General features: G+C 42.5%; 2 protein-coding genes across 2 annotated transcripts in view; one reads left to right on the top strand and one right to left on the bottom strand.

Moving 5' to 3' along the window:
- Nucleotides 1-1054: 1054 nt before the first annotated feature.
- Nucleotides 1055-18507, top strand: LOC135515902 (store-operated calcium entry regulator STIMATE-like). The gene is made up of 8 exons (XM_064939754.1): nucleotides 1055-1533; nucleotides 2913-2961; nucleotides 3171-3266; nucleotides 3608-3729; nucleotides 4776-4888; nucleotides 5771-5854; nucleotides 6236-6367; nucleotides 16918-18507. Exons 1-8 carry the CDS (start codon nucleotides 1344-1346, stop codon nucleotides 17032-17034), a joined length of 903 nt encoding a protein of 300 aa, XP_064795826.1. The 5' UTR covers nucleotides 1055-1343; the 3' UTR covers nucleotides 17035-18507.
- A 732-nt stretch (nucleotides 18508-19239) lies between these two features.
- LOC135515903 (inter-alpha-trypsin inhibitor heavy chain H5-like) overlaps nucleotides 19240-24623 on the bottom strand; it is an 18394-nt gene continuing 13010 nt past the window's right edge. The window contains exons 12-14 of the mRNA XM_064939755.1: nucleotides 22319-22435; nucleotides 21826-22203; nucleotides 19240-21683 (exon numbers count right to left, since the gene is read on the bottom strand). Coding sequence (XP_064795827.1) covers nucleotides 21403-21683; nucleotides 21826-22203; nucleotides 22319-22435 — 776 coding nt within the window. The 3' untranslated portion in view covers nucleotides 19240-21402. The remainder of the gene's footprint in view (nucleotides 21684-21825; nucleotides 22204-22318; nucleotides 22436-24623) is intronic.

Here is a 24623-nt window from a genome sequence, read left to right as displayed (position 1 = left end):
AGTTATTCTGACTGCAAAATAACAGTCTTATAAATACATTTCATATACTATTGCACAAATAATCATTTGGTTGTGTGTTATGAAGGTTTGGATAACATTAGAATATGTTACCCAATAAAACAAATCAAAGAGCATTTTCATTGGTTTATGTTAGTGTAGGCTATCTGTGGTGCACATGGAACAGTTATTCTTGGAAAAGGTGACATTCTGAAATAGAGATAATCTCTCATATATTTTTTATTATTTGGCAAAGGTAAGTGTTTTGGAAACCTCAGAATCTGCTCTTTCTGATAGTATATAGAAGTTAAAGGGTCTTACCTGCATGTAACTCTGTATGAGCCTCAGAGGATTTGAAAAAGTCACTTTTTGGTGCTCTGTTTCCCTGCCTCTGTGTCAATTCCAACTAAACTGCAATGTCTCTTCATATTCAATTTGACAATTGACAATATTGTCACCCATCAGATTATTGCCAATTTAATTTTGTATTTTGACCAACTCTATTATTAGATTTGTGAAATAATGTTCAATATAGTTTAGGTGTAGTTTAGATGGGCCATCATCAACTGAGCAGGCTGATTGCTGATGAAAGAGAAGAAGAAAGAAATACATGTCCGTTAAAAACTGGATATGACACAAATTCTGTTTCCGATCTCGAAATTCTAAAAACAAATGCATGTGATAAATATACTTGCGTAGGAAAAGTAAATGACGGAGGGTGGCATTAGTTTAAAAACCGCAGAGATATTTAAATATTGACTACCTCAACGCTTAAGCGTTAAATCCACTATTGTTGTCTCTCATCGTGTGTAGGACACATCATCTGACTGCTGTATTATAGATCATTCATATTACAAAGGTTGTCCATTTAGATGAAATTATAGCCCCAAACTCTATAGCCTACATGTGATTAGAACGTGGTAACTGATAAAGACTATTTCAAATGGGGCTCGGGATATTGGATGCCCCCTACTGCGGAGACAGGGGCGTGTGACTGCATTAACAAAAGGAACAAAGACCGCCTGCGCTCGCAGAGAGATCCAAGGAATTCAACAGCAGGAGGTGACGTCATAATCACTCATTTTGCGGTGTTGTCGCTCTCAAAAACATTTGATATGGAGTAGAACAATTACCCCTGTTCCGAACTTTAGTTTTCACATTTTCGGGGACTTTTTTAGTTCGCAAAATACTTTTCTATTAACTTCACGAGAGAGACATTGAGCAGTGATAGCATGGCAAATTCGTTGTTTTGTTTTTCTTGAGGATATACGGAATTTCTCCTCGCAAACTACAGGGGAAGTGCCCCTTGTCCTTTGTCTGACACGGGTGTTTTTAAAGTATTCGACATGGACATTTACGGATACAATGGTGTTTTTCTGGTCAAAAGACTATTTAATAATGCAGCTTTTGAGATTTCGAACGTGTCAGACATTACGAAGACGAATCCTCAGGGATGCGATAACGGGGCTTTGACAAACAGATTCGGAGTCTTGATTCAAGGGTTGCTGGCCATAGTTGCCTTCAGCACATTGATGGGTGAGTATCTTTCAGAAGAGAACGTAACAATGTTTCAATAGTTTATAATTGTATAGGCTAACTTATTGTTTCGAAATAGCAGACCATGTTTCAAATAAAATACTTAAAAATCACTTCTAAAGGGAACATCAAGGGTTTGCTCAGCCAAGCACCGCACTGTTATCTACTGCAGAGCTACACTCCATCTGAGCACGTGGCAGTTTGTTTGTTTATGCTATTTGACGTTTCTATCCGATTGGCTGCTGTTGCACTTTATAAGGCTGATAATGCATATATAATTATATTATAATCAATGTAAATAGTGTATTATAAGAATGTTTCCCATATCCTTTTATGTGCCAGGTTTAAAATATTCAACGCCGCTGGTAGCCATCATCAGTGGCATATCAACACAAATGTAAACGATCTCGAATGTATCCTATAACTATTAGACTATTGTTTACAAGTAGTTTATAAGTCTACAATCTATAAACCCGTTTCATTTGTATTATTGAAATGCCTCTTCAAAACAGGGGTGAACGTTTATGCTGTATGATGGGGAAAATAAACAGTTTTGAGAGGGTGGTCATAAAATCTACAGAATACATAAATGTCTTTTTGAATATAAGAGAATAGGCTCTGTCTATATCTCTGTCTACAGTGAGATGACATTTTGTAGTCATGTACTTTACAACAGAGTGATTTATGACAGAAAGGGGTCAGACTCTAAAGGTGAGTGGAGGATCAATTAGCTTTGACCTCCTCGCAGTTACTTATTAGTAAGAATATCCATATTTAGCCAGCATGTAAGTACTTTACCAGCCAAAGTACCCAAGTCTGAAAATCAATGGTCTACTCAGCCAAGCGCTGCACTGGTATGCACTGCAGAGCTGCACTGTCCACCTCAATGCCTCTCCTCTGCTTGGCAAGATGCATCCATCTTTGTTTAGAGTCCTCTTCCTCTTGGCTATTTTGGTGACTTCCTCCCATTGACAGACCACTGGCCACACCTTTTGCGTGTCAGAGTTCTTGGATACAGTTGCTATCATTTTATGCCAGGCACCAATTCTGGCTTTGCATTCTAACCTTCAGATAGTTTTTGGGTGATAATGAGTCAAACTGCAGCCACAACATGATGATTGGTATGTGAACAGTCACACACTCAGACCTTGTGTGAGCTGGAGAGAGAGGAACAGTGGGTTCCTATTAGACACGTAGCCCTGAGCTACCATTGTCCTGACGGGGATGGGTGGACTGAGGGAGCATGTGGTTCTGACTGTGCCTTTCTTTATCCATCTCTCCTGGAACCACAGAGGACATGTACACACACACACACACAAATATAGCGTTTTTCACTCTTCTATGGCTGTCTCTCTCTCACTGCGTCTCTCTGTCTACAGTGAAGAGGTTCCATGAGCCCGTAGGGGTCAGAAGACCATGGAGGATCTGGTGAGAGTGGTGTTTTTATTACTATTTCTTATCAGAGTCTGTATCAAACCCCCAGGAAAGAACAGGAGACCGTTGGTTGATCACATGGCAGAGGATCATAAATTCTATTAGATTTAGAGATGTCAATGTTTGTTGCTTGACTCTTATGTATCTGGCTATTACAAGTCACCATGGTGATGACCATCCTACATTTCACCCCATCTCTACAGGTTTTATGACACGTCCAAGCAGGCCATTGGCGCTCTCTTCATCCACTTCGCCAATGTCTTCCTCTCCAACCTCACAGAAATGGACCCCTGTTCCCTGTGAGTCCATAGCTGTGATTGGACAGGTTGGCAGAAACCACCTGCCAATCTAAAGTCTCAACCAATCATTATGATAAATAAATAAGGTGTTCTGTTGTCACATACAGCAGATGGGTGCAGTGAAATGTGTTGTTTTACACGGTCAACCATAGTAGTATGGTGCCCCTAGAGCAAATGCGGTGTTAAGTGCCTTGCTCAAGGACACATTGACAGATTTTCCACCTTGTCAGCTCGGGTATTCCAACCACTGACCTTTCGGTTACTTTGCCAACGCTCTATCCGCTAGGCTACCTTTTGCCCCATGTCAAATAATTGACCGGCTTCCTGGTGGGTTTCCACAGGTATCTGATGAACTTCCTGCTCGATGCCACGCTAGGCATGCTGGTCATCTGGGTGGGGGTCAAGGTTGTCTCCAGGATCGTGGAGTACAAGCAGTTCACACTGCTCACCTTTGGAGAATACGGTGAGTCTCCTAGACATCTGTTTAGGTCGTGTCAAATGTTTGGAGGTTGGCCAAAGCGTAGACTACTACTGCTCTGTGACTGTGTCATTGGAGAGGGTTGTGCCAGTTAATTTTGGGAATATGTCATGAAGGTTGACTCTTCTTCCTTTCACCACTGGAGGCCGCTGTAGGCTCATGAGAATATTGCATGAAAAACATCCTCCGAAGGGCGATGGTGGCAATAGTGTGGGATTAAGTTCTAGCCAATTGCTGCACTCGTTCCGTCCATAAATTTGAATCGGAATACAGAACCAAAATAAGATTTTAAATGTTAGTCTGTTAATCTACTGTATTCCACAAGGTCATTTTTCTCCTGTATCTGCACATGGTTCTGTTTCATGCTGGTTTTTCCATTGACTATTATGATCCAATGGATTGTAAATGCAGCTGTGCCTTGACCACTGGCCAAATATTTGAGTGGGCTTTTAGTTTCCATCTGATCTGTATCACGCTCCCTCTGTGTACTGACCTTTCCCCCAAAAGCTTGCTAGAAATACTGTCTCTGTCATAACTATTAGTCCTGAGAACTAAACAAATAGTAAGACATTTAGCTGTTTGTGTAAACCCACTCTGTCCTCTTAAAGAGCTGAACAACATGCAATCATGGCAAGTGTTGTCTTTTGCCTTCCCCCCCGCAGTTTCTCTTATACCTTTCTCTCTGCTGTCTAACTTCTCTTTCTCTCTTGTTTTGTCTCTCTCTCGTCTGTCTGTTTCTGCGGTGTTCCCAGGCTCTGAGAGTGTTTGTTAATGACAGAGACATGTCCCTGTCTGTGTACACTGAGATGAAAGAGAGACGCAAATAGTACACGTGGGGACGTGTTTAGACCAGAACACTGAGTGTGTGGGTTTTTGTGTGTCTCTGTGTGTATGAATGTCAATGTGTGGTTGTGGCAGTCTGGCGTCATCCTCTCTATGGCTGATCTTCCCCAGGTGATGATCTGAGTCCGTTGGTCAGTGTATGTAGTTGCAGTGTGGTCATTAAGTAATGGTCTGTTCTGTCTGACCAGGTGACCCTCCCCAGGCTGCAGCGTGGCTCGGTCAGTGTGGTGTCTACCTTCTCATCATGGTCTTGGAGAAGAGTGTAGTCAGCTTGGTCCTGCTCATTCCTGGATGGACTAACGTGAGTAGGCCCACCATACCCACAATCACCTGCTCCAGGGACATGGGCTAACCCAGATACTGGGAACTGAGAGACTACCCACTCGAGGGAGAGAGCGGAAGTGTCAGCCATGTTCTTTCTTCTCTGTTCTGTGTCTGAAATCTCTGGTGACAATTTAAAGTCAACAAAAAGTCAAGCCTGAAAAACAAAGGGAGAATGAAAGGTTTTGGAGAGAACAAAGAGAAAGAGTTGTCCTTTGAACAGAATGGGAACATTGACCTTCAGCCAAAGGAATATCATCCGGTCTCTGGGACTAGGGTCTTGTTTGGTTGATTATTTGTTCGAGGCTGTGGATCACCTTTGTGTTTTAGGGTCATTGTTGCTCTGTTCACTGCTCCTCTCTTGAAGAGTCGTTTAGCTTTTTTCAGTACACTTATATCTTTTTTGTTTTGACACTGGGGCTTTTTTCTCAGGGTGAAAAGGGTGGGGGGAGGTCAACGGCAGCCCAAACTGTCATTAACATAGCTCATCCCAGACAAATCGAATACTTGGAGCATTTCTCTCTCTCTCTCTCTCTCTGTCTCTCTCTGTCTCTCTCTGTCTCTCTCTGTCTCTCTCTGTCTCTCTCTGTCTCTGTCTCTCTCTGTCTCTCTCTGTCTGTCTCTCTCTCTCTCTCTCTCTCTGACATGGTGAATACCACATAATCATCACATTAGCTCCAATCTCACTCATGTTCCACAGTAGAGAGCCAAAGAGATGCTCCTTCTATTATAGTGCAAACCAGTGACGATCTAAATGGCATTGCATGACAGTCGCTTGTGTAACACGCCTGTTATTTTGCCCTGCCCAAATTGAAAGTGTGTGTGTTGTGACGCCGTGTTTCTCTGCGCACTGATGTTCCAGCTGCAGTCTGTGTTGCTGGACTACATCCCTAACCCTCAGGTGGAGCTTGTGTTGGTCATGCTCATCGTGCCCTTCATTGTCAACGTGAGTCTCACCTTCAGTCTCAGCACTCTGCATAATGTTGTGTATACGTCACAGGAGGCTGCTGAGGGGAGGACGGCTCATAATAATGGCTGGATTGGAGTGAATGGAATGGTATCAAACGCATGGAAACCATGCGTTTGAGTCCGATACCGTTCTTTTCATTCCATTCCTGCCATTACTATGAGCCGTCCTCCCCAATTAAGGCACCACAAACCTCCTGTGGTATATGTAGTGTCCCAGACAGTGCATAAAGCTTATATTTCTGGATAGAAAACCTGCATAAAGTTTACAGTATGCAGGCTTACTAGGCTACAGTGATCATTCTGTGTCCACTGCACCGGTTCTACTGACTGAGTTTGTTCTCTGTGTGACCCTCTGTAGTCCATCATGTTCTGGGTGGTGGACAGTCTGATGATGAGGAAGTACAAGACTCTGAAGAGCCTGGTCGACTCCTGCGACTCCTCGACCAAGGTCGACTCCACGGCGCCGTGGGTTACCGGCGACGAGTCACGGGTGAGAGTCAGTTAACTAGAGATGTCCCCGACTAATAAAATAAATAATCTTGGTCGACCCGAAAGCCATCTGTTCTTTCGACCAATTTTAACACGTGTATTTTTCCATGTGTAGAAACACCATATGTGTTTTTTTTAATAAAATCAGATCTATATGCATTGAGCTTGTCTGATACTTTAAGATCACTGTTTGATGAAATAAGACACAAATGACTGAAGAGGGGGCCAGAGATCATGATAACAAGAAGAAAAAAACCTTAACCTGTCCCGACCATCCTCCTCCCGCTCCTAATGGTTTTTGCAGATTCTGCCGTTACTCTCCTGAAGTTGCCGGTAATAGGCTACATGAGAAGTCGGCAACATTTCTCATGTGGAATGCCAATTTATCTTACCATTTCTACCGATCTGCGTGCCAGTTATGGTTTTCATATGCACCTTTTTGTGGAATATTTTCATTTATAAAAACGTCTTCGTACCTCAAAATCATTGTTATGTGGTTAATCAAAATTCTATCTAAATAAAAATGATACAAACCTAAAATGTCACTTCTATTGCCATTGCCAACTATGTAAAAAATAGCCTATAAAACCAACAAATAAAAACATTGCTGCCCGCAGGTAGAAAATGTCTTGATTTAAAAATGAATATCCTATAAATCACATTGGCTACGCATGGCCTGTCTGCAGCGAACTTTAAACATTGTATAAACTATTTAACTTGGGTCTGGCCTGAAACTTCTTGCAACATTGTATAAAATATTTTGGGCCCTCAAAGTTGTCCATGCTAGTGAGCTCAGAACAGACACAGCAGTAGGCTATTTGCGTAAGGGATAAGAAGTAATCAGGTTGGCCTATTTTTATGATGTTTCCACTGGGTCAGAGCAAGACATTATTCCCTTTCACGCTGAGTGGTTATTGAAAGGGAGAACGCTGGAAAGATTTTCTTTTAAATACATTGGGGAATTGTCATTTTCAATTCATGTAAAAACAATTTGTTTGCTTGCTGTTTGAGGTGAAAAAAATTACTTTGAGAAGCTCTGCAGCTCATTAGTGATCATGCATTAAACCATTCAGAAATACTATCAGATCCCCAAATGGGCACATTTTATATGCCTAAGTTTGCACGCAGACCAGGTAGCCTATAGACCTACTTCTATGTGTAATCAGGTGCGCGTCTTTACTCAACATTGACAGGTGCGCTCCAAACAAAACACAATGAAAATGTAATGACGTAAAACCAAAATTTGTTTCTCACAAGTGTAGCATAGGTTTTGCACTCTGCAAACAACGTGTCCACTCCAGTAATGACAATAGTAAAAGTCTGGAATAATATATTTAATGCATTAACAGACATTACCGTAACCAGACAAACTTTGGTAGATTACAAATGATAGGAATTAACTGTAAATGGACTACTGGTGATATACGTATGTAATCGGGAATTGATTGAAACTAACAGTCAAATGCAAGTTATGAAACAACGAATGTACACAGATTGGGAGGGAGCCCATTCTGGAGAGAGACGTGCATTGTGCAGCCACACTCCTCTTCTTAGACTGTGCCACCCCGCGGCCTCTGCAGTGGATTAGTCTCGGCCTCCGTAATGGATTAGTTCACTGGGATGGGCACGAATAAGACCGGTGTCTCGTGTGCCATTAATTTTTATATATACATGTATATATATGTGTGGATTCGGCTATTTCAGCCACACTTGTTGGAGCACACAGCTATGCAATCTCCATAGACCCGTAGTGAAGAGTTCAGTGACTTTCAACGTGGCGCCGTCATAGGATTCCACCTTTCCAACAAGCCAGTTTGTAACATTTCTGCCCTGCTAGAGCTGCCCTGGTCAACTTTAAGTGCTGTTATTGTGAAGTGGAAACTAGGAGCAACAACAGCTCAGCCGCGAGATGGTAGGCCACAAAAACTCACAGAACGGAACCGCATGATTGCTGTAGTGTGTAAAAATTGTCTTTCCTCTGTTGCAACACTCAGTTCCAAGTTCCAAACTGCCTTTGGAATCAACGTCAGCACATAACTGTTCGTCGGGAGCTTCATGAAATGGGTTTACATGGCGCACATAAGCCTAAGATCACCATGCGCAATGCCCAAGCGTCTGTCGGCTGGAGTGGTGTAAAGCTCGCCGCCATTGGACTCCATCTTGCAGTCCGACAAAATAATCTGGGTTTGGCTGATGTCATGAGAACGCTACCTGCCTCATTGCATAGTGCCAACTGTAAAGTTTGGTGGAGGAGGAATAATGGTCTGGGGCTGTTTTTCATGGTTCGGGCTAGGCCCCTTAGTTCCAGTGAATGGAAATTTTAACACAACATACAATAATATTCTAGATGATTCTGTGCTTCCAACTTTGTGGAAACAGTTTGGGGAAGGCCCTTTCCTGTTTCAGCATGACAATGCCTCCGTGCACAAAGCGAGGTCCATACAGAAATGGTGTGTCGAGATTCATGTGGAAGAACTTGACTGGCCTGCACAGAGCCTTGGCCTCAACTACATCGAACACCTTTGGGATGATTTGGAACGCTGACTGTGAGCCAGGGCTAATTGCCCAACATCAGTGCCCAACCTCACTAGGGCTCTTGAGACTGCTGCGGGTACTTGCTTCCATTCAATGTTCCAACGGAATGTTCCAACGCAATGTCTAGCGGAAAGCCTTTCCAGAAGAGTGAGGGCTGTTATAGCAGCAAAGGAGGGACCAACTCCATTTAATGCCCATGATTTTGGAATGAGATGTTTGACAAGCAGGTGCCCATATACTTTTGGTCATGTAGTGTATATTTGCTACTGCTCGACTAAATAATCTTGGTTACCAGCCTATCTCCCAAACAATCGACCATTCAAATAATTGGGGCCAGCCCTACAGTTAACCATAAGAGGGAACTGCAGATCTGAGTGCTACTGCTCTGTGGGATCATGAAGGGATGCCGTTTGATGATAAAACATTAAAGCCCATGGGTGTAAGAGAGACTTTCCCACCAAAAATCACAACACTCCACATCCCCATGGGACACTGGCTCATGACGTCTGTGTTTGTTGAGAAAGAAAAGAAACGGAGTGTGTGTGTGAGTTATGATAGATGTCGTTATGATAGATAGTGATTTAGCCTGTCTACACCTGTTTTATGGGGGATTCCACGCTACACAGACACACACACACTGCTTTCTGGGTTGGTCTAAAGGGCAACTGGCCCACATAGTTACTGTCAAGGAAAGACTGAGTCAGGGAACCCCCCCTCAACCTCCTCTCCCCCTTTCACTCCATTTTTGTTTGTTTCCGTTTTCTCCCGTCAATTTGTGGTGTTGTTTCTCTGTGGGTCCGTTACCCGAGTTGGACCGTGTCGTGTGAAATGGAGTCCATGTCCTGCTTGTCCCTGTTGTTCTGGAAAATAAGAGTCTGATTATCACAGCAATGTTATTTACATTCCTTGTTTGGCAAGACACGAGTGATGGATGTATGGAGCTAGATCGGCCAGACAGTTGTCACATCGTTGAGTCAAGTGTCTTCTGTGTTGTAGAGTTGCACCTAATCTGTTGATGTAGTCTACCGTAAGTGTGTGATCACCTTGTTTCATTGGATCCTTTGTGAGAATTGTATTTGGTGGGAGAACAGTTAGTAGGTGGTGAATAGTGATGTCATTATGATATTAGTTAACTGTCTCCAGTGGGTGTATAGTGTTCCATTTGAGTGGCTGTGAAATCATGTACTGTATATTGGAGTAGTGAGACTGTCGACAGAAGCCTTCTGTTTTGGGTAATCAGACAGAATTGCCCTCCTCCAACGCATTCAATGTGTTACTGTACACTCTCTCTATCTGTCCTCTCTCTCTTTCTCACCCTCCCTCTGGAGTCACAATGATGATGATGACAGACTGGCAGTGTTTCTCTCTCCCTCCTCGTCCCTGGTACTCTGCCAAGCAGCAACAAATCATCCCTTCATCCCGGGAATAAAGGTGACATTTGGAATTAATTTCCATTCGTTGATGTCATGAAAAGAGGAGGGGAAGATAGTTCTCTCCCTCTGTCCATGGTAGAGAGGAGGGCATTGATTAGGGAGAACTGTTGGAGTTTGGTTGGGCTGTGTGTCTGTGTGCAATGAGTTTGATTTCAGTTCCCGACACGGTCTGTAGGATAGTGTTTGGAAAGGATTTCATCCATGGTCAGCTGTGGCCATATGGTGTTCAGAGTAGGCTGTTTTACTTTTATCACAACAAAATGTTTGAGAAACACAGACACAGCATCGGTAGTCTGGCCTCTTGGTTTGAGTGTAACTGAATGAAGATTTATTTGGGATTGGCCTCATATTGGGGAGAGAGGAAGGCTGGGCAAGCCCCCTTTCTGCCTCTGCTTCTCCCATTACTATAATCTCATCCAAGATGTCTGCATTGGGCACACACACTCGCACACATGCATGCACACACTACCATAATCTCATCCAAGATGTCTCTGTATCCAGCATACAGTGCATTCAGAAAATATTCAGACCACTTGACTTTTTCCACATTTTGTTACGTTATAGCCTTATTCTAAAATGGATGTAATAATTTTTTCCCTTCATCAATCTACGCTAGGGTTGCAAAGAATTCAATGGAATTGCAACCCTCTGCATGCACAGTGCAATCTTCCATCACATGCACAGCTGATTCTCAAGATCTTGCACACTAATGAGATACTATTGAGCCCACACTACTACACTGTCTGAGCCAAGGACTACATACTTTCTGGTAAGTTTTGATTATAATACTGGGTGGGGTGAATATATTTTATGACATTATTTTTTTGTTAACTAGTAAATAGTAGCCTACAGCAAAGAGTGTTTAAATCATTTGTAACTTCTTAACAATTTCTACTAGTTAGTTTTTGCTACCATGTGGGTTTCAGCTTGCTTGAGCCTGCTAACTGAGTGTTAATTCACCTGTTTCCATACATTTTAACACATTTATCTTACAAAGGGGTTGTTTAATCTAACTGCTTAACTATTTATCTGTACAATGAATAGCATTTTTATTTATTTTCTGCACTTTTTTTACAGGAAAATGCCACGGGCACTATCTGATGTGTGGAGACATTTCACTGCAGCTAATGTAGATGGAAAAGCTGTGAACATTTGCAAATACTGTGCCAAATCATATGGGAAGAATCCAACAAAGATGGAGAATTTATCTGACCAAGTGCATAAAGTTCCCTCAGCACTCACAACAAGCAACCTCTGACAAAAATCCCTCTACTTCTATTCAGGGCGAAAATGATTAACCAGACACCTTATCGATAGCAGCATCTCATGGTCCTCCTGGAATCAGACGTGGAGGAACATAGTCAGAGATGTAGATGAATGTCTTGCTCGAGCTGTGTATGCAACCGGTTCACCTCTGATGCTCACAGGCAATGTGTATTGGAAGATATTTCTGAATGTTCTTTGCCCAGAATGCAAATCTCCAACCAGACATGCTTTATCTACTCATTTGCTGAATGCAGAGTTCAACAGAGTTCAAGTGAAGGTCAAGCAAATCATAGAGAAAGCAGACTGTATTGCAATCATCTCTGATGAGTGGTCGAATGTTTGTGGGCAAGGAATAATTAACTACATCCTCTCCACCCCTCAACCAGTATTCTACAAGAGCAAAGACACAAGGAGACAACAGACACACCAGTCTCTACATTGCAGGTGAGCTGAAGGCAGTCATCAATGACCTTGGACCACAGAAGGTATTTGCACTGGTGACAGACAATGCTGCGAACATGAAGGCTGCTTGGTCTAAAGTGGAGAAGTTTTACCCTCACATCACACCCATTGGCTGTGCTGCTCATGCATTGAATCTGCACCTCAAGGACATCATGGAACTGAAAACAATGGATACAATCTACAAGAGATCTAAGGAAATGGTTAGGTATGTGAAGGGTCATCAAGTTTTATAGCAGCAATCTACCTCACCAAGCAAAGTGAGAAGAATAAGAGCACCACATTGAAGCTGCCCAACAACACCTGTTGGGGTGGTGTTGTCATCATGTTTGACAGTCTCATGAAGGGGACAGAGTCTCTCCAAGAAATGGCCATATCACAATCTGCCGATTATGGACATCGCCTCATCAAGAAGATCATCCTGGATGATGTATTTTGGGAGAGCGTGGTAAGCAGCCTGAAACTCCTGAAACCTATAGCAGTAGCCATTGCACGAATTGAGGGAGACAATGCCATCCTGTCTGATGTTCAGACTCTGCTTGCAGATGTAGGGGAAGAAATCCGTACTGCCCTGCCCACTTCACTGTTGCTCCAAGCAGAAGAAACTGCATCAAATGCATCAAAGCGTGAAGACTTCTGCCTGAATCCCATACACTCCACAGCATACATGTTGGACCCCCAAGTATGCTGGCAAGAGCATCCTGTCTGGTGCAGAGATCAACAAGGCCTATGTCATCACTACTGTGTCTTGCCACCTTGGCCTGGATGAGGGCAAGCTTCTTGGCAGTCTGGCGAAGGACACTTCCAAGCAAGGGCTTTGGGATAGAGATGCAATATGGCAGTCGTGCCAACATATCTCATCAGCCACCTGGTCGAAGGGACTTTGTGGATCTGAGGCTCTTTCCCCTGTTGCCTCCATCATCGGGCGGCAGGTGGTTAGAGCGTTGGGCCAGTAATCGAAAGGTTGCAAGGTTGAATCCACGAGCTGACAAGGTAAAACTCTGTCGTTCTGCCCCTGAACAAGGCAGTTAACCCACTGTTCCTAGGCCATCATTGTAAATAAGAATTTGTTCTTAACTTACTTGCCTAGTTAAATAAAACATCCTCCAAAACCCACCAACATCAGCCGCCTCAGAGCGCAACTTGTCCTTGTTTGGGAACACACACACCAAAGCACGTAACAGGCTGACCAATACAAGGGTTGAAAAAATGTTGGCCATCTGGGAAAATTTGAAGCTTTTTGAGCCTGACAATGAGCCATCCTCAACAAGGTTGGAAAGTGACAGTGAAGATTAGGCCTCAGTGTCTGATGTTCAAGAGGTGAACATTGAGGAGGTCCAGGAAGAAGACATGGAAGCCTGAGAGGAAGACAACCAGAGCTTTAGTTTCTAGACTACCATTTTACAGATGTATGTTGAGAATGTTTTTGGGGGATGCAATAGATCATTGGGATCATTATATATTCCCTTTTGTTGTTTAGTGAAATCATCCCATTTTAATTTAATCATTTGCAATTGTCTACATATGTCAAGGTAAAAGGTTTGTTTCTGTCTACAAATTATATGGTAAATACAGTAGCAAGAAAAAGTATTTGAACCCTTTGGAATGACCTGGATTTCTGCCTAAATTGGTCATCAAATTGGATCTGATAGTCATCTTAGTCACAACAACAGACACACATAGTGTGCTTAAACTAATAATACACAAATTATTGTATTTTTCTTGACTATATTGAATGCATAATTTAAACATTCTCAGTGTAGGTTGGAAAAGGTATGTGAACCCCTAGGCTAAGGACTTCTACAAAAGCTAATTGGAGTCAGGAGTCCAATCATTGAGACGAGATTGGAGATGTTGGTTAGAGCTGCCTTGCCCTGTAATAAACACTCACAAAATTTGAGTTTGCTATTCACAAGAAGCATTGCCTGATGTGAACCATGCCTCGAACAAACGAGATCTCAGAAGACCTAAGATTAAGAATTGTTGACTTGCATAAAGCTGGAAAGGGTTGCAAAAGTATCTCTAAATGCCTTGATGTTCATCAGTCCACAGTAAGACACATTTTCTATAAATGGAGAAAGTTCAGCACTGTTGCTACTCTCCCTGTAAGTGGCAGTCCTGCAAAGATGACTGCAAGAGCACAGCGTAGAATGCTCAATGAGGTTAAGAAGAATCCTAGAGTGTCAGCTAAAGACTTACAGAAATCTCTGGAACATGCTAACATCTCTGTTGACGAGTTTACGATACGTAAAACACTAAACAAGAATGGTGTTCATGGGAAGACACCACGGAAGAAGCCACTGCTGTCCAAAAAAAACATTGCTGCATGTCTGAAGTTTGCAAAGGTGCACCTGGATGTTCCACAGCACTACTGGCAAAATATTCTGTGGACAGATTAAACTACAGTTGTTGTTTGGAAGGAACACACAACACTATGTGTGGAGAAAAAAAGGCACAGCACACCAACATCAAAACCTCACCACAACTGTAAACTATGGTTGAGGGAGCATCATGGTTTGGGGCTGCTTTGCTGCCTCAGGGCCTGGACAGCTTGCTATCATCAACGGAAAAATGAATTCCCAAGTTCATCAAGACATTTTGCAGCATAATGTTAGGCTATCTGTCTGCCAATTGAAGCTCAACCGAAGTTGGGTGATGCAACAGAACAACGACCCAAAACAGAGAAGTAAATCAACAACAGAGAATGGCTTCAACAGAAGAAAATACGCCTTCTGGAGTGGCCCAGTCAGAGTCCTGACCTCAACCCGATTTGAGATGCTGTGGCATGACGTCGAGAGCAATTCACACCAGACATCCCAAGAATATTGCCGAACTGAATCAGTTTTGTAAAGAGGAATGGTCCAAAATTCCTCCTGACCGTTGTGCAGGTCTGATCCCCAACTACAGAAAATGTTTGGTTGAGGTTATTGCTGCAAAAGGAGGGTCAACCAGTTATTAAATCCAAGGGTTCACATACTTTTTTTACCATGCACTGTGAATGTTTACACGGTATGTTCAATAAAGACAAACTTATAATTGTTTGTGTGTTATTAGTTTAAGCAGACTGTGTTTTGTCTATTGTTGTGACCTAGATGAAGATCAGATACCAATTTATGCAAAAATTCAGGTATTTCCAAAGGGTTCACATACTTTTTCTTGCCACTGTATATCCAATGCAAAAAACATCTACACTTAAATGGTATTAATATTAATTTGCAAATATTTCCATTAATTCTCATATTCCCATGGAAAGATTCCACCTCTGAATAGTCCCCAAAATGTGCAACCCTGATCTACACACCATACCCCATAATGACATAAGTATTCAGAACCTTTACTCAGTACTTTGTTAAAGCACATTTTGGCAGTGATTACAGCCTCGAGTCTTCTTGGGTATGACGCTACAAGCTTGGCCCACCTTTATTTGGGGAGTTTTTCCCATTTTTCTCTGCAGACCCTCTCAAACTATGTCAGGTTGGATGGGGAGAGTCGCTGCACGGCTATTATCAGGTCTCTCCTGAGATGTTCAATCAGGTTCAAGTCCGGTCTCTGGCTGGGCCACTCAAGGACATTCACTTGTTCCGAAGCCACTCCTGTGTTGTCTTGGCTGTGTGCTTAGGGTTGTTGTCCTGTTAGAAGGTGAACCTTCGCCTCATTCCTGAGGTCCTAAGTGCTTTGGAGCAGGTTTTCACCAAGGATCTCTCTGTACTTTTCTCCATTCATCTTTCCCTCGATCCTGACTAGTCTCCCAGTCCCTGCCACTGAAAAACATCCCCACAGCAAGATGCTGCCACCACCATGCTTCACCAGGTTTCCTCCAGATGTGACACTTGGCATTCAAACCAAAGAGTTCAATCTTGTTTTCAGTCGACCAGAGAATCTGGTTTCTCATGGTCTGAGAGTCCTTTAGGTGCCTTTTGGAAATTCCAAGTGGGCTGTTGTGCCTTTTACTGAAGTGGTTTCCTTCTGGCCACTACCATAAAGGCCTGATTGGTGGAGTGCTGCAGAGATGTTCCACAGAGGAACTATGGAGCTCTGTCAGAGTTACCGTCTGGTTCTTGGTGACATCCCTGACCAAGGCCCTTCACCCCGATTGCTCAGTTTGGCCTTCAATGCTGCAGACATTTTTTGGTATCCTTCCCCAGATCTGTGCCTCGACAGAATCCTGTCTCGGAGCTCTACGGACGATACCTTTGACCTCATGGCTTGGTTTTTGCTCTGACAGGTACCGTCAACCGTGGGAACTTACATAGAGAGGTGTGTGCCTTTCCAAATCACATTCAATCAATTGAATTTACCACAAGTTGACTCTAATCAAGTTGTAGAAACATCTCAAGGATGATAAATGGAAACAGGATGCACTTGAGATCAATTTAGAGTTTCATAGCAATACTTATGAATACGTATGTAAATAAGATATTTGTTTAAATATTTGTAATAAATGTGCAAAAATGTCTAAACCTGTTTTTGCCTTGTCATTAAGGGGTATTGTGTGTAGATTGATTTGTAAAAAAAATAATTGAATCCATTTTAGAAAATGGCTGTAATGTAACAAAATGTGGAAAAAGTCAAGGGGTCTGAATACTTTCTGTTTGTGGAATTATTATGCCATAAAGGCCTTTCCAGAAACGGTATGAAATTGGAATTCCGCTCTGTTGGGATTATATGTGGTGGAGCACTGGTCTGGACAATATTCCAGACAGGGAATAAAGTGGGATTTTATAGTCTTGGAGTGGGAATAACAACACACCAGACCTGGACACATCACCTCATCTTGGCCGACAGCTGCTCACATGTTTGTGTGACGGTGTCTCTATGTTTGTGTATCTATTCTCTGACGTGTTTCTCCCTCATCTAGGTCCTGTTGACAGTCGAAACAGACACTGAGGAGGAGGATAGTTCAACAATGGTCCGAGGAGGGTCCCGCTCTCGCCTCCCAGTAGTGGGCATAATACCTAGCTGGGTGGAGGTGTAGCTCTGGTATCCTTCTCTTCAAGACCCTGACACATACGCTGACCCGAGCCACACATACGCTGACCTGTACGCTCCTTCCAGAACACACAGATTTGCTTTTTTTCATTGTACACATCCCAATGATGTCTTTGATGACTTGGCTGTTATGAGGATGTTGAATGTTATATGAACTATGCTTGATGAAGGAGAGAAAAAAAAGTCCTTCGCCCTTGCAGTCCCTGTTTACCGAAACAACAAGCTCGGTGTGGCTATAAAGTGTCTCTTAATGGAGATAATTAGAGAGCACAGTGTGAGCTTGAGGGAACACGACAGTGGTGATGAAAGAGTAAATCTGTCCTCACTCTCAGGGGGATTTTGTGAAAAGGGTGTTTGTTGATCTCCAAAGAGCTCTTTGACATCATACAGATTACTGCTTGGTTTAAACCTTGACATACAGTGTCTAATAGCCTGTAATTAAATGCGTTAAAAGTCTGTTTTGGACCTGTAGTATTTAGTAGAATCAACTACTAGTGTCCTTGTCTCCTTTCCTCCTTCGCCACTAACAGGTGGAAGGGCTGGATAGTTTCAATCATTGATTTCACCTATCACGTCCACTCAGATCAGTTGTTTGACTATTGTAACTCAGCTGGAGGAGTTGGACCTTAAAGTTGGAAATGTTTTATCTCTGAGTTGGACTGTAGTGGTCTGGTCTGGAACAGTTCTTCACACTGTCTCCAGAAGATGTTTAACAAGGTGGAAAATGGTATTCTATGTGGAAAATGGACCAGATCATTTTATATTCCTCATGGATGTCCATTTGGGATTGATTTGGACTTATACAAATATTTGCAATGTTTCTACTATGAACTAAAGAGCTTAGTGATATGGAGTGATTTTGAACATTCTAATGTATTTTCTTATTTCTTTTGTCTATTTTACATATTTTACTCTATTCATATTACTTGGGGTTAAACCTGTGGTCATGAGATGTAATGGGAGATTTCGAAGTGGTATGACCGAAATGATCACAGTCAATTCAGAGATTACCTGAGATAGCAAAATAGTGTTCAGGTTACCATTTTAATGTTCATTCTTATAGATCACATTTCTCAATCATTGAGCTGTTAACTCTAACATGAAAATACAGTACTGCCATTTTTGTAATGATTTAATGATGTTCCTGGAACCATTTAATGTCTTAGTGATGTGAAAGATTCTGATTGTGAGACTGTCATTTCACGTGACCTCAAATGTGTAGAACAGCTACTGTGAGGACCTGCGACACTACATTTATGCTAATTATTCACTGTAAAAAAAGAAAATGACTCATGCTCTGTCTATAACATATATTTTATTTAGCATTACTCCAATCCATCATGTATGTGTTTTGTGGAAACAGAATTTTGAATTGTGACTGAATGCTTAATGGATATCCACTTGAAAGTGCCATGTTTGCTATAATATATTCATGATTAATTTATGATACAACAAGAAACATGTCTTTGTCTTAACTGTTGTCACTATTGTTTGTGTTCTAATTTAAATTCAAGTAAAATTGTATAATAAAAAAACCACGAGTGTTGAATACCTTTGGTGGCTCGGGTCAGCCCGGTGGCTGCTGAGCTCGATGACAGACACCTGAGCGGGACGCAGAGTAGTACACCTGTGTGGGGGGGGGGGGGCAACGGGCCTTTGACCCCAAACTGATGACGGGGGGTGGTTAGAGGGGGAGATAGTCATTGGCACAGGGACTGGTAGAGGAGAGAGTTAGTTAGGGGGGTGTCTGGTGTGATCCTAAGCAGAGTGTCACCACTTGAGCTTGACCAGGTTTACATGTTTGCTCTCCCAGTGAGCACCTCAACCTAGCATGCAAAGAGCCTGCCTTCCTGCAATGACTAAGGCCTGGGTTCAGTCCCAATACGATTTGTAGACAATGCGGCTGTTAAACGCAATTCCGATTGAACAGTGTTTACCGTGAATATGAGCTCTAAGAACATGAGGACATTGCCTTTAAAGCCCTGATGGGATTAACTCAGTAGGATGGAACACAGTACTAGTTTTGGGTGTGATTCCTGCTTGGGCCACATACAGCACATACTTATACTAAATGTTTGTGTTAACTGTTAGTTACTTTCATAGAACTGTTTACTTGGTAATGTTAGTATTATGTTTCAAGTGTACTCACAATCTAGAGCTGTTCAGAAAAAAGTTGATCTTTACAAATAAATATTGTTTTTATGTTTTACTTCCTTTACACACAAAAAGTTCATCCGGTTCAATAAAGGTTATATTTACATGTACAAAATGACAGTATAAAACGATACGTCAAACAATGTCCTTATTACATTTATATTAAAAATAGTAAAAAAATATATTCAAGAATATTGATGGTTGGTTATTCAGTGCAGATACCCCTGAGGAAAAAACAACAGGAAGTAGGCAACAGGAATTGGATTGAAAGACATGGTTGGAGGGGGATGGGTGGATGGGGTAGTAGCATAGAAAATGATAGCGGCCTCTAGTAGCCAAAAGGCTGTGTTAGAATGGGCTATGCTATTGAGGGCATCCACCATTTTAATGAAGTCAACTGGGTGGGACTTCCAACTTCCTTAACTGATCCCTCCTGGTGACCCAGTTGGAGTCATGTCCTACTGGGTCATTAGGAGGGATCAGCCAATTGTGAAGAAGAAAATTGACTACTTTAAAATGGAGATAGCCTCAATGGCACTGCGCATGATGTCACAGACGCTACAGTTGAAGTCGGAAGTTTACATACACCTTAGCCAAATATATTTAAACTCAGTTTTTCACAATTCCTGACATTTAATCCTAGTAAAAAATTCCCTGTCTTAGGTCAGTCAGGATCACCAATTTATTTTAAGAATGTGAAATGACATAATAATAGTAGAGAGAATTATTTATTTCAGCTTTAATTTCTTTCATCACATTCCCAGTGGGTCAGAAGTTTACATACACTTAATTAGTATTTGGTAGCATTGCCTTTAAATTGTTGAACTTGATTAAAAATTTCAGGTAGCCTTCCACAAGCTTCCCACAATAAGTTGGGTGAATTTTGGCCCATTCCCCATATGGATTCGCGCACGCTTTTTCAGTTCTGCCCATACATTTTCTATAGTATTGAGGTCAGGGCTTTGTGATGGCCACTCCAATACCTAGACTTTTTTTGTTGTTGTTTTTTTGCCACAACTTTGTAAGTATGCTTGTGGTCATTGTCCATTTGGAAGACCCATTTGCAACCAAGCTTTAACTTTGGCTTGCAAGCCTCCCCCTTTCTCCTCCAAACATAACGATGGTCATTATGACCAAACAGTTCTATTTTTGTTTCATCAGACCAGAGGACATTTCTCCAAAAAGTACAACCTTTGTCCCCATGTGCAGTTGCAAACCGTAGTCTGGCTTTTTTTATGGCGGTTTTGGAGCAGTGGCTTCTTCCTTGCTGAGCGGCCTTTCAGGTTATGTCGATATAGGACTCGTTTTACTGTGGATATAGATACTTTTGTACCGGTTTCCTCTAGCATCTTTACAAGGTCCTTTGCTGTTGTTCTGGGATTGATTTGCATTTTCACACCAAAGTACATTCATCTTTAGGAGACAGAACGCATCACCTTCCTGAGATGTATGACAGCTGTGTGGTTCCATGGTGTTTATAATTGCATACTATTGTTTGTACAGATGAACGTGGTACCTTCAAGCGTTGGGAAATTGCTCCCAAGGATGAACCAGACTTTTTTATCTGAAGTCTTGGCTGATTTCTTTTGATTTTGCCTGATGTCAAGCAAAGAGGCACCGAGTTTGAAGGTAGGCCTTGAAGTACATCCACAGGTACACCTCCAATTGACTCAAATGATGTCAATTAGCCTATCAGAAGCTTCTAAAGCCATGACATCATTTTCTGGAATTTTCCAAGCTGTTTAAAGGCACAGTCAACTTAGTGTATGTAAACTTCTGACCCACTGGAATTGAGATACAGTGAATTTTAAGTGAAATAATCTGTCTGTAAAGAATTGTTGGAAAAATGACTTGTGTCATGCACAAAGTAGATGTCCCAACCAACTTGCCAAAACTATAGTTTGTTAACAAGAAATTTGTGGAGTGGTTGAAAAACAAGTTTTAATGACTCCAACATAAGTGTATGTAAACTTCCGACTTCAACTGTATTTGGCACAGATCAAAAGATGAGTCCTCTATGTGACTATGGGTAGTTGAGTAGTGTTTGGAGTGTGAGTATGTGGGTCAAAAAGAAAGCTGATTTAGAGGTTTAGCATCAGATGGTATGAAATGAGCATGTTGGCTACTATAGCTATACCTGGGGTTATAGTTTCTGTGTGCGCGGGACAAGTTCATTGCTGGCTCCTTATTGGCCCCTGTCTCAGGCTCCGTTACTTCCGTGGGGCCAATCGCCGGTGTCGAATAGGTGTGACACCACATAGTCCTCATACTGTCCGTCGATCAGCTTGGCTGCATTGTTCCTGGCGAACCAGCAGTCCACGCTCTGACGGCCGCTGTAGATACGCCGGGTCTTCTGGACCACCGGCACTGAACGCCCTTTGACCTTCAGGATGGGTGACCGTGCAGACGTGCTGTTGTCTCCTGTTGCCATGGCATTGCCAGGAAGCTCTGCGAGTCCCACTTCCTCATACAGAAACTGACCTGGAAGTAGAATCACAGAGGGTCAGAATGGAAAAGAACCACAGAGCTATAGGCAAACCAATGGTAATCCTCACTAGGGCCTAATTCCATGTCGACTCAAGACCCCTTTTCCCACCGACCACTAGTAGTTTCTGATTCCTACCCAGTAGTCCATGACAGTCATGTGACAGCCCTTTGCTGTTGGAGATGTAAAATCCCAGGTGGTTTCTCTGATAAGGAGCAGGGTTCTTGTACTGATGCACCAGTATGACGAAACGAATGGTTCCTCCTATGGTTACGGTCACGGTGGACTTTCCCACTATCGTCACCACAAGCCCGCCACTCTCCACGGAGACTGTGGTGTCGCAGGGCAGGACCAGGCGGTCACGTCCATCCAGAATGACCTTCTTGGGGGTGACCTCGATGTAGGAACGTTTGGGTCGGTTCACCACGATGGTAATGGTGCTGAAGTATGTCCTGTGCTGTTTGTGGCTGCCCGCTGGCGCCGGGGCGCCGATCAGCTTACCGTTTACTGTCACACCTAGACTCACATACACACACACGATCACACACACAAATAGACCACACGAATCATATGAAAACACATAACCAAACATCAAACATAAAGTCAGAATCTCTTGAGAGGACAGTCTTACCAGAGTGCTTGTGGTCAGATACCATTCTGAGAATGTGTCCTGGCTCCCCGTTGATGTTGAAACACACAGTCAGTTTACTGAGGGGGAACTCAACCACAAAGTGGGGATCGCCGTCCGCTGTGGCAAGGGGGTTGGTGTGAGAGAGACGGGATAGGGAGACACTGGTATTGAATATGAGGGAATATGAGGAGATAGTACATCTATGCATATGGATTCAAACACATGTGTATTGCAGTATTTGAAATGTATACCATTTTCAAATACACAGCCAAAACAAGTACTTTTATTTGAGTATCTGATAGATTTTTTTGTAAAAATCAAATAGTCGACCAAATTGTATTTGAAAGTTTTTTTTAAATACCTGGGTTAAATGCATGGGAGTATTTGAGGATATGAATACTTGTTTGGAAATAGTAGTTGAAATACATTAAATAGTATTTGAACCCAGGTCTGATAAATACACTTTTCTGTATATATCTGTGGGTCTGAAGCACAAATGACTATACCGTATGTATAATCAGATATCACCAGATACCAGTGTAGGCTGTAAATTGTAGGCAGTTAGTTGTAGGCAGTTAGCTGTTGGCTGTAAATTGTAGGCAGTTAGTTGTAGGCAGTTAGTTGTAGGCAGTTAGTTGTAGGCAGTTAGCTGTTGGCTGTAAATTGTAGGCAGTTAGTTGTAGGCAGTTAGCTGTTGGCTGTAAATTGTAGGCAGTTAGTTGTAGGCAGTTAGTTGTAGGCAGTTAGTTGTAGGCAGTTAGCTGTTGGCTGTAAATTGTAGGCAGTTAGTTGTCGGCAGTTAGCTGTTGGCTGTAAATTGTAGGCAGTTAGTTGTAGGCAGTTAGCTGTTGGCTGTAAATTGTAGGCAGTTAGTTGTAGGCAGTTAGCTGTTGGCTGTAAATAGTAGGCAGTTAGTTGTAGGCAGTTAGTTGTAGGCAGTTAGCTGTTGGCTGTAAATTGTAGGCAGTTAGTTGTAGGCAGTTAGCTGTTGGCTGTAAATTGTAGGCAGTTAGTTGTAGGCAGTTAGTTGTAGGCAGTTAGCTGTTGGCTGTAAATTGTAGGCAGTTAGTTGTAGGCAGTTAGCTGTTGGCTGTAGGCAGTTAGTTGTAGGCAGTTAGTTGTAGGCAGTTAGCTGTTGGCTGTAAATAGGCAGTTAGGCAGTTAGTTGTAGGCAGTTAGTTGTAGGCAGTTAGTTGTAGGCAGTTAGCTGTTGGCTGTAAATTGTAGGCAGTTAGTTGTAGGCAGTTAGCTGTTGGCTGTAAATTGTAGGCAGTTAGTTGTAGGCAGTTAGTTGTAGGCAGTTAGCTGTTGGCTGTAAATTGTAGGCAGTTAGCTGTTGGCTGTAAAAATAGTTAGTTGCAGTTAGTTGTAGGCAGTTAGTTGCAGTTAGTTAGGCAGTTAGTTGTAGGCAGTTAGCTGTTGGCTGTAAATTGTAGGCAGTTAGTTGTAGGCAGTTAGCTGTTGGCTGTAAATAGTAGGCAGTTAGTTGTAGGCAGTTAGTTGTAGGTAGTTAGTTGTAGGCTGTTAGTTGTAGGCAGTTAGTTGTAGGCAGTTAGTTGTAGGCAGTTAGCTGTTGGCTGTTAGTTGTAGGCAGTTAGTTGTAGGCAGTTAGTTGTAGGCAGTTAGTTGTAGGCTGTTAGTTGTAGGCTGTTAGTTGTAGGCAGTTAGTTGTAGGCAGTTAGTTGTAGGCAGTTAGTTGTAGGTAGTTAGTTGTAGGCTGTTAGTTGTAGGCAGTTAGTTGTAGGCAGTTAGTTGTAGGCAGTTAGCTGTTGGCTGTTAGTTGTAGGCTGTTAGTTGTAGGCAGTTAGTTGTAGGCAGTTAGTTGTAGGCAGTTAGCTGTTGGCTGTTAGTTGTTGGCTGTTAGCTGTAGGCAGTTAGTTGTAGGCAGTTAGCTGTTGGCTGTTAGTTGTAGGCAGTTAGCTGTTGGCTGTTAGTTGTAGGCAGTTAGCTGTTGGCTGTTAGTTGTAGGCAGTTAGTTGTAGGCAGTTGGCTGTTGGCTGTTAGTTGTAGGCAGTTAGCTGTTGGCTGTTAGTTGTAGGCAGTTAGCTGTTGGCTGTTAGTTGTAGGCAGTTAGTTGTAGGCAGTTAGTTGTAGGCAGTTAGCTGTTGGCTGTTAGTTGTAGACAGTTAGCTGTTGGCTGTTAGCTGTAGGCAGTTAGTTGTAGGCAGTTAGCTGTAGGTTGTTAGTTGTTTCCTGCTTTGAATGGGCCTGTGAGACCTCAGCTAAGTGCAAATTCATGAGATGAGAGAGCAGCAGTAATGACAGGGTCCTTGATGTCATCTCACGTGTCTTCTTCAGTCTACTG

Source organism: Oncorhynchus masou, chromosome 27 (genome assembly GCF_036934945.1).
Source record: "Oncorhynchus masou masou isolate Uvic2021 chromosome 27, UVic_Omas_1.1, whole genome shotgun sequence".
Classification (NCBI taxonomy): domain Eukaryota; kingdom Metazoa; phylum Chordata; class Actinopteri; order Salmoniformes; family Salmonidae; genus Oncorhynchus; species Oncorhynchus masou.
This window is presented reverse-complemented; position numbering and strand designations above follow the sequence as displayed.